The 13,328-nt window shown below is 51.8% G+C and overlaps 1 protein-coding gene across 1 annotated transcript in view; it reads left to right on the top strand.

Moving 5' to 3' along the window:
• The first annotated feature begins 5,124 nt into the window (after positions 1–5,124).
• ADCY10 (adenylate cyclase 10) overlaps positions 5,125–13,328 on the top strand; it is a 42,223-nt gene continuing 34,019 nt past the window's right edge. Inside the window, exons 1-6 of the mRNA XM_011374209.2 lie at positions 5,125–5,200; positions 6,053–6,258; positions 7,836–7,932; positions 9,477–9,565; positions 10,009–10,200; positions 12,347–12,465. Coding sequence (XP_011372511.1) covers positions 6,076–6,258; positions 7,836–7,932; positions 9,477–9,565; positions 10,009–10,200; positions 12,347–12,465 — 680 coding nt within the window. The 5' untranslated portion in view covers positions 5,125–5,200; positions 6,053–6,075. The remainder of the gene's footprint in view (positions 5,201–6,052; positions 6,259–7,835; positions 7,933–9,476; positions 9,566–10,008; positions 10,201–12,346; positions 12,466–13,328) is intronic.

Below are 13,328 nucleotides of genomic sequence, written 5' to 3' on the forward strand. Positions count from 1 at the left end.
CTAAGACTGGAAACAACCCACAGATCAACGGTGGTAGAAATCTGGAGAGAGGCCACCTTCGGGAGAAGTGGCCGGGAGACAGCGGGAAAGGAGCGTCTACAGGGCTGGCGAAGTTCTTTCTTGAAGTGAGTAGGGATCATGTGGATTGGCTCACTTCATAATAATTCAGCAAGCTGCACACTTAGGAATTGTGCATTTTTTCTGCATGTTATGCTTCAATACCGGAGTTTTTTTAAAAGATAGCATTGGATTTGTAGTAAATCTAGTTTTCCGCATCACATGCGTACACACTTGATTTTGTTAGAATTCTAAATACAGCACTTTGCATTTATCCTTCTGCAATGTCATTGTTATTTCAGTCGATTAAGGTACTTCGAGATCCCGACTGGGTCGCTCAATACCTGTGCTCTCCTTCCAGTTTTGTCTAAGGCCTGTAGCATGCCTGTGAAGGCTTCCCTTTGAGCGGACACAAGGACAGAAAAACCAGTCCCCTTCAGGTCTGTTAACCAGCTAACTACATTCTCATCACTCTTCCAATTTTGTATCTTATCCGTGAGGATGAGAGAAGTTTAGCCAAATGCCTCGTCTGTAGCATTCTCTTGATGTAAAAGTTTAATAACTCTTCAAAAAAGGAAATCAGGCTAGTTCACTATTTGGCTTTGAATACATTTTGACTCCTTTTAATCACCTCTTGCCAATCTAAATGCTCACCTATTATTGAGTATGATGACAACCGAGGCTGTGCTCGCTCACCCACTGCCCATGGGATTGTACTTCCCCACCTACTTGAAATTAAATGTGTCTGCGTAACTTGCTATGGCCAATGTCACGGGAGTGGAAGTGAAATATGTCACTTCTGGGAGAACACTTTGAGAATGAGTCTGCCGCCACTGAATCTTTTCCCACCATCTTGGCAGCCAGAATGTCCCAGCCTGGGTCCTAAAGTGAAGGCAACAACAGAGTAGAGTCGCAGTCAACCCACGATGGCCGTGTAACATGAGTAAAAGATGAACAAGGAACAAGCCTTTGTTATTTCAAGCCACTGGGATTTGGGACTTATGTGTTAATGAGGCAGAACCTAGCTTGTACGGACTGACGCATCGTGTTTACCAGTCTGTGTTTTGAAATTCAGAAGAAAATGTGCCCCTCTCCAGTTTTCCAGCCCAGCTTCTGTTCTTCGTTATTTTTTTTAGATTACTGACATTACATCTGTCCGTGCGTTCAGTGTTTGTGAATACCGCTTATCTAGGACTGGCTACTTGAATTTATTTTAAATGACTGGCCGCTTCATCACTACTTTCTTGGATTTCAGTCCTTTCTTAGAAACATTTCCTATGCTTTTCAGCTCTCCACAGTGGAAGAGGCAGGAACAAAAGAAGAATAGTGTAGTACATCATATTTAAGCTTTGTCCTCATTCCTCTTTGATTAATTACCTTGCTTTCAACAAAGCTGAAAAGTCTGGGCTCTCTTCAGCGTTTTTCCTAAGTCTTACTTCATTCTGGTCATTCGATTTTCTCACACCTTTCTTCTAAGTTCGTATAGCACTTGTCGAATTTGCTCTCCGAAATTATTTTTTGATTTATGTGTTTATCGACTGTTCCTGGTACATGCTGTGGCTTGATGCTGCTCTTAAAAAACTTGGCTATCTGCTTCTCCTCCCATCTTCTGTTCACTCTTAACATTTCGGTTCACCAAGGCTTCCCTTTGAAAGATGATCTAATACCGAATATTTAACATTCATTTTAGAGATTTCTATACATTTTTTTGTTTGTTCAAATACTGTTTCCCCTGATTTTTAAAAAATGCTTTCCTTAATTCTAAGATACATGTTAACTGTCTCGCTTTTTCCTTATGCTACTTTTAAGTACCCCCGTATGACCTACCTCTGGCTGCAGTAACTAACCAGTTCCTCCCTGTTGGTCAGTAACAGTTCTTCTTAAAAAAAAAAAAAAAAAAAAAAAGATTCTCTTATTTTCTGTATCACCTATTCTAGGAACTTGGATTACTCCTAAAAGTCAGGATGCAGTTCCTTTTTAAGGTGATGGAGCATGATTTTTACAACTTTCAGGCATGAGCATTTAATTGGCTCCGGCAGCTAAAGGAAGGCCTTAGGGAATCCTGGTTTTCTTAGAACTAATTGGGTAATGAATTAAAATTTCAACATTTTCTTCCGCTTACAGTTTAAAGCCTTACACACACACACACACACACACACACACACTCTTTAAAATTTCCCTTCCATTTATTTAGGACTGTGCCCTAATACACTTACTCTTGTTTATATGATATTCCACTTTGCTATTCACCTTTATGTAAATATTCACACATATAAACTCACGTCTGCACTTTTTTTTTTAATTTTCAAGGACAGAGAAAAGATGACAGGCCAAAAGGGGGGGGGGAGGAGGAAACATGAGGCCGAGCACACCGTGCCGCTGGCCCCCCTATGACAGGACTCACCCCTTCGTGCAAATGGGCAGATGCATCCAGCTACCCTCCTTCACCCCGTCCTGTTTGTAAGGGTGCTCATTTATGTAATAGCTGTTCAGGGTTGGAGGCTAGTTCTGAGGGGCTCTCTTACAGAAAATTGGCCCTTTTGAAGCGTGACTCAACTACTGAGGCATTATCACCACCCAGTCACTGAAACAGGCCGTCCGCCGGTCGGAATGAAGCAAATGCAGAAAAAGAAATAGGAAAGCGAGTGAGTGGACATAAGTCAGTTTTCTCCATTCTCAGCTTTTCTTTCCACAAGGTCTGTTTGGGGACCGTTGGCTGTGACCATAAAATCCGGCACTCTCGCCTTGACCATGAACACGAACACTGGAAAGGAAGACTTAGAGGACCGGGCCATCGTCAAAATAGCCGCTCACTTGCCAGACCTCATTGTCTATGGCGATTTCTCTCCAGAGCGACCCTCTGTGGACTATTTCGATGGGGTCTTGATGTTTGTCGATATTTCAGGCAAGCGCAAAAGGGGCGTTTAATGTGGGCGAAGAACAGGCTCGCGTGGGAATTCACACACACAGCCTGATTGCGAGTGGGGGTGTCGGTTTGCCATTATTAGTAGAGGGTCCCACAGAGAAAGCAGGAGGGAGGGCGGATGGCCCCTCACGTCCCCTTCCCAAGCGTCTCCAGTCACGGGCAGTCTCTAAAGTGCCCGGGCCCCATGACTGGAACTGTCCCGGCCCCAGCTTCACAGACTCAGCTCCCCAAGCTCCACAGGCACCCTGGGCAACACCGACCTCAGAAAGTGGCATCCCTAGATGTCGTTTACATCTTGAGAGTAAAGTGACCACCCCTTCGGAAGTGTGTGCATCTTCGTCACAATGAAATGGAAAGTTCTATGCCCAGCTAAAGGGGTCGCTGCCATCCCTGTGCACGCTGAGAACTTGGGGGGAGGAGGAGTCTGGCGCTTTCCCTGACCCTCAGGTAGTAACCCCGGAGCGGGGAGGCCGCGTAGATGACACCTGACCGTTCGGAAGACGCCCTGCCCGTCCCGAAAAGCCAGAGCCCACTGCTCGCCAGCGTGGCCTCCCCGTCCCGGCCCTGCCGGCTTCCCCACGCGGCCGGGGAAATGAGCCGCACGCTTCTCGCAGGTTTCACCGAGATGACGGAGAAGTTCAGCACAGCCATGTACATGGACCGAGGGGCCGAGCAGCTGGTGGAGCTCCTCAACCACTACATAAGCGCCATAGTGGAGAGTGAGTGTCCCCGGGCCCCTGGCTGCAGACGCCGTCTGTGCGCGGTCTCTGCGTTTGAGGGGATGCTAGGGCTTCGCACTCTTCGTTGTCCCCACGAGATGTGGATCAAACCAGTCTTTTCTGAAACGTAGTACAGGACAAGTGAAGGCACGTCGTCACACCTCACCGGTACAGACTACTTGAGGGAAAGAAGGTTTCACATTTGTTCAAGGACTTAGAGCCAACTTTGAAAAGAACTGTAGTGGTTACACCCTCAGCTATACTCAGTTGCCCACAGAAGCTAGCATCAGTAGGACACTGCTGTACAACTAGGTGAGCGCTTCGTAACTGACCCAGTGGTGACATGTCTCTTAATGAGGGCTCCTGGAGCACTTAGCGCTGACCAGAAAGTCTGGTCTCCTTTCCGACCTCTGCCCTCCATCTCGTTGGCGTTACGAATTCCCTCTATTGGGGAAGCAAAGAATTTGCTCTGCCGAGGCAAAGTCCAGGCCCCGCCCTTCGCCGGGGTCTCGGTTCCCCAGCAACACCTTCGCCTCCCCCACTGGGCAACGCGGATGCTCCTGGGAAGCAGAACCCGCATCTAATTCTTTCTTGCATCCCACTCAGCACGACAGTGTTCGACAAATGTGTGATAAAGCATAAGAAAGAAGGAAAAATGGCCATCTCTGCCACACAGCCTAAACAAACAAGACCCCAGTTGACTATACAGTTAGTTTTCCGATTCTCAGTTCTTCTGGGCCCTGTCATGCATGTGCTTAGTCATGCCCGCTCGGGCCCCAGCTGTCACCACATTGCAGCCCAAAGCCTCCCACGGTCATGGCAGTCGGGTAGCTGTCCTCAGACCTCACCAGAAATTGCACCTCCTTCCTTCCTTCCTTCCTTCTTTCCCATTCACGGAAACAGAGCACATGCTCGGTCCCGTCCAGTGTTCTCATTCTACAGCTGCAGAAACTCTCAGGTGGGTCTAGGTGACGTGTCTGGGATGACATCTTCAGGATGAGTCTGTCCTCTGAATTGCTACTCTCTTGACCAGAATTCTATTCCATTAGTGAAGAATGACTTCGTTTTATTAGCTTTAAGAAACAGAGTTTGATTTAACTTTTCTCTCTTTTTTTTTTTTTTCTCAGAGGTATTGATTTTTGGAGGAGACATCTTAAAATTTGCAGGTAGGGGGGCTCCCTGAGGTGGGATGGGGTAAGAAAGGAGTGCTGAGGGGCCTGTGCTCTGACACAGGGGGCATCTCAGAGACAGCAGCGGCCAGGAGCCGGGTTGGGGACGTTGCTGCACAGAGGCGTTCGGAACAGGCCGATCCCCAGGGCAGGTCCTGAGCCCCCGCTGGCTCTGTCTCCTCGAGGCGATGCGCTTCTGGCCCTGTGGAAGGTGGAGCGAAGGCAGCTGAAGAACTTCATCACGGTGGTGATCAAATGCAGCCTGGAGATCCACGGGCTGTTCGAGACCCAGGAGCTGGAGGAAGGCCTGGACGTCCGCGTCAAGATAGGTGAGCTTTTGCGGAGAAGAGATGCCACGGCAGTTTGGTGTGGTCCTCACTCCCGACGCCTCTCTCTCCCGAAGAGAAAACGAGCAAATGGAGGGACACAGTGGCCCAGCCCCACGGTCATGTCTTCAACTGGGGAATCGCTGCCAGAATTTTAGCTCCCTCCCTTAGCAGTTAAGAGACTTGAGACTAATCCTAATATCTACTTCATCGGCTCTCACAGAGTAAATCTGAGTAGTTAGGATAGTGCCTGGCGCACAGTGACCACTCCACGAAGTGGCCTTCGCTGTTACCATTGCTGTGATCAGGTCTTGCTGCTGTCAGCAATGTGTGTCCTTAAGCACAGTAGAGAGGAGCTTGTGGTTACATGGATTCAGCAGTGTCACGAGACCAGTCGCCGGTTAATTATATAAACAATCGGAGGCCACACTTGGAGGGGACACCTGACTACCAAAATGCCTACTGTCTTCCCCAGCCTCTCCCCTCTGTCTGTCACCTGGGTGTTTCTTTTCCGTTAGAGCCTTTTTTGCCTTTATCTCTGATACAATGCAAATCTTCCCCAAATAGGAATTATTAAAGTTGCTTTCTGTTGCCCTTAAGTATAAATTAATTGTGGACAAGATAAAATAACTTTGGGGACTGCTAGGACCATCTAAGGAGACAGATGTCACAGAAAGGTGACCATTGGTAGCCAGCTTTCTAGCTTTGTGAGAAGAGGCATTTGGGAAGGCCTGGGCTCTAATTTCCCCGTAAAGCTTTAGGAATTAGGTTTGGTCGCGCCAAGGTTCTGAGTTTTCCGAGAAGCGCTGCTGCTGGGGAGCAGCCCAGGACTTCTTGTGCAAACCTTCTCGCCAGGGCTGGCCGCCGGCCACATCACCATGCTGGTCTTTGGGGACGAAACACGCAACTACTTTCTGGTGATCGGTCAGGCGGTGGAAGACGTGCGCCTTGCACAGAACATGGCTCAGATGAACGACGTCATTCTGTCACCAAACTGCTGGCAGCTCTGTGACCGGAGCATGGTTGAAATTGAGAGGATTCCAGATCAGAGAGCAGTTAAGGTACGCGTGATGCTGCCACGCGCAGAAAGTTCTGCCGGTCTGTGCCAGCGGCCCGGCTCACAGACGCCACCGGGAAGGCGGTGTGCCTGACGCTCTCCGACAGGATGCTTGGGTGGGGCCAGGGTGGGCCAGACCTACAAGGCCTTGGTCTGGGCAGCTCCTCCGGGAGGAAGTGTTCGGGTGTCTCCGTCCTAATTGAAGGTGCGGGGTTCCGGTGTCGAGGCCTTTGGGGTCCGGCGCCCTTGCTTGAGAAAGGGGGCGTGTCGCCAGCTGTTTTCCAGAGCAGAGGGAATAGCTGTCACTTTGAGCGCTGCCACTGGCCCTCGCTCGCACCACCCAGCACCCGCCTTACTCGGGGCGAGGGTGGGAGGTGCTCAGGGCGGCAAAGCTTAGCGAGGGAGGGTGACCGCTCCCGTGGCCCTGCCCAGCAGAAAACATTGAGGACCGACCAAGAGGGGACATGGCCAGTTAGAGAAACTGTGCTTCGAGAGTGTGCGAAGCGGGGGATAGCGTGCTGCTCCCCAAACCAGGGAAGGGCCTGCATGACAGACGGGGAGAAAAAACAGAACCCACACAGGTGCTGGCGATGGGGACAGGCCCTCCACGCTGCGCATCAGCCCGCAAGCCTCACGCCCCTCCCCGCTCACGCTTGCGGTGACGCTCGGGCAGGCTGCGTGGCCCAGCTGGCCGGCAGCAACGCCCCGGTCCCCATCTTCCTCAGTCAATCCTTATGCCTTTAAAAGTGGCTTTGATTAATTTCAGACTCACGAAAAAGTTCAAAAGTTATAGAGAGTTTCCACGTCCCCCTCACCCAGCTGCCCCGAACGCTAACCTCTTCCATAACCAGAGTGCAATAGTCAACGCCAGAAAAACACCGGCGGCACAGTCCTGTCCGCTGACCGAAGGCCTGGTCTGGGTTTCGCCGTCTTCCCGCTGCTGTCCAGGACCCCACGCAAGCTCCCACACGGCCCCCACTGCACCTGTCACGCAGCCTCCTGCAATCCGTAGCAACAGCTCCTCGTTTTTTTCCTTGCCTCTTGCGGCTTTGACACCTAAGGTCACAAAACCCTCCATTTGGGTTTGCCCGATATGTTTTCTCATTGTCGGACTAAGATCCTCCACATTTTGGTACGAGAATACCACAGAAAAGAGATCGCGCCATCCTCCACACGCCCCGTCATGGGGTTCGTGACCTTGATATGAATCTTACTAGTGATGACACTAATACATTTTAGGGCACCAAATGGTGTACAGTTTAACCGGATTTTATTTGAATTAAAATGTTATGAAAGGAGAAAGAAATTCTAAGAGTGGAAAAGTGTACAGGTTCGCGCCCTCGGGAATGGCCCTCTGCATCTATGCTGAAGATGGAGATCTTAATGACTAATCAGAGAGATTTTTAATGTGATCACGTCCAAATTAAAGAACTTCGTTTTTAAGTATGCCTGTCTCTGTTTATCATCTCCTGGACGTTCAAAGCATACTCCCTGCCCTTTCTTCTGAGAAATTACATTTGAAGTTCCAGACGACCCGCAGAATAACCAAAACCTTTTCTTTTCTTTTTTTTTCTAATTCAGGTTAATTTCTTAAAACCACCCCCTACTTTTAACTTCGATGAATTTTTTACGAACTGTATGACTTTTATGGAGTATTATCCTTCCGGTGACCACAAAAGTAAGTACCCTCCGTGGGCAGAAGCCTCTGCCTCCCCCAGCGGCCAGCAGGCCTTATGCCAACGCCAAGGTCGCCGCCGGTCCCGAGCGCACACACAGAGGGGCCTGTCCACTACCCACAGCCGCCATTCTCGGCCTGGCACCCGCAGCTCCCTGTTGCTCCCCTGGCGTGTCCAAGCCTCCCCCGTGATGAAGGAAGGAATGCGGCATCCGAGCCCCACTTTCCCCTCCTGACCTTCCCCCCCGAAGTCCTCACAAGAGCGGTGTCTGTGTGCGTGCCTCTGCTCTCTAGCCTCTCGCTTCCTTAAACGAGATTCAGTAAACTTTGCATGGGCCTCAGAGCTGAGCCCCTGACGTCGGTTTCTACGCCCTCCCCTGCTGTCTGTCTGCGGAGACTGTTTCTGTCAAGGCCATCAGTGACCGTCGACCAGCGGCACCAGGCGGCCTCTCCTCAGGCCCCGTGCCGGGGGCGCTGGCCTTGCTCCCTCTCCTAGACCAGTCTTCACCCTCTCCTCGTCTGTCCTAGTTTCACTTCTGCCCCTCCCCCACCAGCATTTCCGGTGGCCTTTGCATAGTCTCCCTCCCGTCCTTATGAGTCGGCACCTCCGGGGAATCGGCCCTTGACCCTCTGCTCTTCCCGAGCTCGACTTCCCCGCGCCTCCCAGCAGGATGGCACCGGGGTGAGGAGAGCAGGGGCCCAGGGCATGGAGTTTAAGGACACCCTGCCCCCAAGTCTTGCGAGTCGCTGGCCTCGCGCAGGTCCCCGCCCTAACTGCCAGAATTCAGCCCAGACGTTTGTCCTGGACTGTAGACTCATCCCTACTGGATGTCCAACAGGCCTTCCGGCGTGAACGTGTCGTTAAAAAGTGATTAAAGAAGACAATTTAGGTGATACGAACCAACTTTATTTGACGGTCTCCTTTCAGAGGACTACGAGATGGGGCGGGAGTCAAGCAGATTGATAGGGTAAAGGACAAAGAACGAGAAGAGACGAATAGAAAAGGTCTGACTGGCTGGGACCCCGTAGTCGACCTCGTTCGGGTTGAGAGGCCCAGAGTTGGCTTGGTGTTTGGAGATTGGCCACCTGGAGAGATGGCGTTTCTGGTCAAGCAGAGCATCTACAGAGACAGAAAGTCATCTGAGTTTCAGTTTGCTCACACGGCAGCCGGGGCAGTGGGGTGACTCGTCTAGCCTTCCACAACGAGTCACCGTCAACCCCGGCTGAGAAGCCAGGCTCCTGGATTTCACTCCTTCTGCCCTCTCAGCCCTTCGTCCTGTCACCATCGCCCTCTGTCGTCACCCCCTCACCCGTCCACTCCCATTGCCTACGGCAATAGTTTTAGCTCACATCTGGAGGTAGAATTGTCCCCAAGTTCCAAAGCGTGATGGTGATTAGAACAGGGCTTTGAGCTATGAGCAAAGGAATTTTGGGAAACCTGCAACCTCTCAGAACTTCTCGCCGGATTTCCCTGGGCCCCATTTAACCAGTGGGTGTGCCGGAGTCCCACACCTCTCTCCCTGAGCCGCCCCCCTCCGCCCTCTCAGATATCCTGAGGCTGGCATGCATGCTGGAATCCAACCCTGACCTCGAGCTGTCCCTACAGAAGTATGTGATGGAAAGCATATTGAAGCAGGTATTTTCGTAATCAAATTTATTGGCTTTCGGGGTGTCAGGGACGTTGGACAGCTGGAAACCAGTATGCTCTTCTCACCCCTAAATCGTAAGAGAGGAAAAAAGAATGGCAGTCCCCTCTCCTATCGCGATGACTCAGACGGGCGAGAGGGAGGAGCAGTCAGGGCGAGGGCGCGGCTCTCTCCAAAAATGAGCAAATGCCTAAGTGCCCATCGCACGCGACTGGGCCGATGGTGCTAGCGAATCCCATTTCCACCTGCCGCACTTTGGGCGGCTCTGCCATGTGCACCTTGCACGCGATGATAGCTTCAGTTTCCGCGGAGGACCTTGGGAGGCTAGTTCACACCCAGTGATTAATTCTCGTGTGTGTGTGTGTGTGTGTGTGTCGGGAGGCAGGACCCAGCACCAAGGATGCTAAGGGAAGGCCCTCTCTCTCCTCGGCAGATCGATGACAAGCAGCTTCAGGGTTATCTGTCTGAGCTCCGCCCAGTGACGATCGTGTTCGTGAACCTGGTGTTTAAGGACCAAGGCAAAGCCGAAGTCATAGGCTCGGCCATCCAGGATGCCTCTGTGCACATCAACTCTGTTCTAAGGGCCTTCAGAGGCCAAATCAATAAAGTCTTCATGTTTGACAAGGTGAGTGCGAGCAGAGGGGTGGGAACCTGCCAAGAATTTACGGTTGGCGTCCACACCCAGGGATGTGGGTGAGAGGAGAGGAACAGGCACTTACATTTTTTTTTTATTTAAGTGTAGTCGACATACAATGTCATATTCGTTTCCGGAGTACGACATAGAGATTGGACGTTTACATAGCTCACGATGTCCTCACCACGATAAATGTAGGAAGCAACCGTCTGCCACCGTGCAGAGTCAGGAAATAGACACCTTCCGCCTAGAAACAGCAGTCCTCGGTTACACGCGTAACGACAGCTCACGGGCGGACGTGGCCCTTCCTGTGGCCCAGACGTTGCTCTCAGCACTTTACATGTTCTCTGTGCCTCGTGAGCATTCTCTCCCCGTTCTCCCCACGTTACAGATGGGGGTGTTGAGGCAGCGATGAGGATACCCAGACAAGACGAGATGAAGTTTTGCTCGCGGTCATCCAGCCAGTATGGCGGGTGGGACTCTAACCCGGGCAGCGTGACTTCCCAGTCTGCGCTTTTAACCGCGGTGCCTGACCGGCCTCGCTCTCCGCTTACGTCCAGCCAACGGGTAGTGCGTCTCCCCGATGTTCCGTGTCAGGGGTTAGTCACCCTCACGCCCCAGCTGCTTGTTTCCCATAATCCCCACCTGCCATCTACACTTCCACGTCCCCTCTCGGACGCATCAGGGGAGCGGGGCAGGGCCGGGCTGGGGCGCGGGAGGCTGGGAGGGGGACCTCTAACAAGCTCGGAGAGGAACGGAAGTGGTAAGCAAACGATCGCGGAATTGCTAGTGAGAACGGATTCTCCACCTCGGGTGTTTTTGATTCTTAAGAGTAGAGCATGTGTGACCGCCCTTCACTAATTCATTGATTCAGGAAACGTGTACCGAGCATGCTGCGGAGGCGGAAAGCTGGCACTGGGTGGCAAAGATGAGCAGCAGCTGCAGTGCCACGCGGCCAGGCAGACGGGACCCGTTCTCTGTGAGAAAGGTCGCCTCTGTGCTGAGCGTTCTGAGGCAGTGGTGACTTCCAGCCTGGTCCCTCCAGCATGTTCTTCCGTGTTCGTCCTGAATAGCGTAAGAGGAGGGCAGACACTCTAAGAGGACAGTCTGTAGTGTCCCGCAGACTTGGCTCCAACAGTCCCCAGCTGCGTGACCTAAGCAAGCATCAAACTTCTCTGAGCCTCAGTATGTTCATGAATAATAACAGGGGTAATATTTGAATGGAGATAGCATTTGCCTCAAATGGTGGTTGAAAGTTTTAAAAAGTGCGTGAAGCCCTTGTAAGGCCTGGCTCCCAGCCATCACTCAGTAAGTGAGAGCCGCTAGTCTTATCGCCAGAGCGAGTCCAGTGCTCACCTTGCCGAGCCACCTGGCAAAATTTCCAGGCAAAGCAGACCCACCTGTGCCCCCGAGGGGGTCGCCCTCTGGTCTCCTCACAGACCTGGAATCAGGCTTTTCCCGTCACTTCGGGAGAGAGCCCAGCGCCAGTCAGGATCTGACATGTTTACATAAATAGCATCAGGTTTACGAAGTCTTTTTATATCTACTGTAAAGTATATATGCTATCTAAAAATATAATATATGTAATATAGACATCAAGTATATATATAACCATAGTTTATAAAGTGTGTGCTAATTATGTGGATTAACTATATACAGTATTATAATTAATGTTTTATATATGTGACATTAATCGTTTTAATAGCCAAGGCAACCTTCACAGGCTATGTTCTATCCATTTTCGGATTGATAAACTGAAGTTCACAGAGCATAATTGACTTGTCCAGGTCTCTGCTTGGGAAGTGGCCTGGGGACTCAGGTTTTCTGACTCCACAGCTGCTTCTCAGACTTACACCCAGCACCTGGCAGCGTAAGACCTTGGCCCCCGGAGAGAGTAGGCAGGAGCATGCACACAAACAGCTTTGCACAACCCACTGTCCCTGAGCAAAAGCCTGCCCTTCCGGGGCTCGAGCTGGGCTGTCGACGCTGCACTAGGACTTACATGAAGTTTACCGAAATCACAATGAGATCTGGGTCAAAAGGCGAGCCTCACTGCCCACCCTCGGCGGGTCCCGCGGCTGGTCCAGCCTGGAGCTGCGCGCCCACCGGCTGCGTCTGCCGACTCTCTCCCTCGCAGGGCTGCTCCTTCCTCTGCGTCTTCGGCTTCCCCGGGGAGAAGGCAGCCAACGAGGTCTCTCATGCCCTGGAAAGCGCCGTGGACATATTTGACTTCTGCTCCCAGGTCCACAAAATCCAGTGAGTGTTGACCCCGGTCCCATCTGCCGGTCCCCGACCCTTCTGTGGGCTGCGGGGAGGTGGGACGCGGGCTGTTCTGGGCCGGACGCCCTCATGCCTGCACCCGCTCGTCCCCCGGCATGCGGGCAGAGTGGGCGAACCCAGCCGTGCCGCAGCGGGCAGGGGACACTCCGTGAGGCCTGCGGCGCCAGGCTTCGCGGGAATCTAACGGGTTGTCGCTTCTCGGTAGAGGTTGCTCTCCCAGCGCCGTGTTGGAGACCCGAGTTGATTTTTAATAACTGGGGGATAAAATGAGTCCTTGGGCTGGGAATTTACACGGTGATCTAGCCCCAAGATGACGCCCTCACGGGAAACTGGTACGAAGGTAAGGTTTGCCAGCCCCCAGCCCTGGCCGCCCGGAGCCCGGATCCCCGAGGCTTCACAGTGACCCCGACTTGCAGTCCTACCCAGGTCAACCCTAACATGTCACCCCTTGACCTCTGCATTTCCCCCCACTCAGACCCTCGTCATCCGCACGTGCACGCATCCTCATGGATTAGCAAAGTCAGATTTTGATGTCCCACGCCTTATCTGACTTGTAATGACTTTGTTCTTCCCAGCGATAGCAAAGAGAGCTCTATAGTTTATGACAGAACATCCATTTGGGGCGAGGAGAAGTTATTTTCCAGAAAAGTAGCTCAGATGAGGCCTGAAAAATAGGAGAAAAGAGAACCGAGTTACTTAACTTCTAAGAACCTAGTTCTGCGTCTCTAACTGTCCGTCCTTCATTCCTCCAGACCGTGTGCAACTGCCCTAAACTAAGTACGAAGGGAAGAGAGTAATTTGCGGACCATCCTTTCCCGCTCTGCCCACCCCGGTCGCCA

Source organism: Pteropus vampyrus, unplaced genomic scaffold (assembly GCF_000151845.1).
Source record: "Pteropus vampyrus isolate Shadow unplaced genomic scaffold, Pvam_2.0 Scaffold241, whole genome shotgun sequence".
NCBI lineage: Eukaryota > Metazoa > Chordata > Mammalia > Chiroptera > Pteropodidae > Pteropus > Pteropus vampyrus.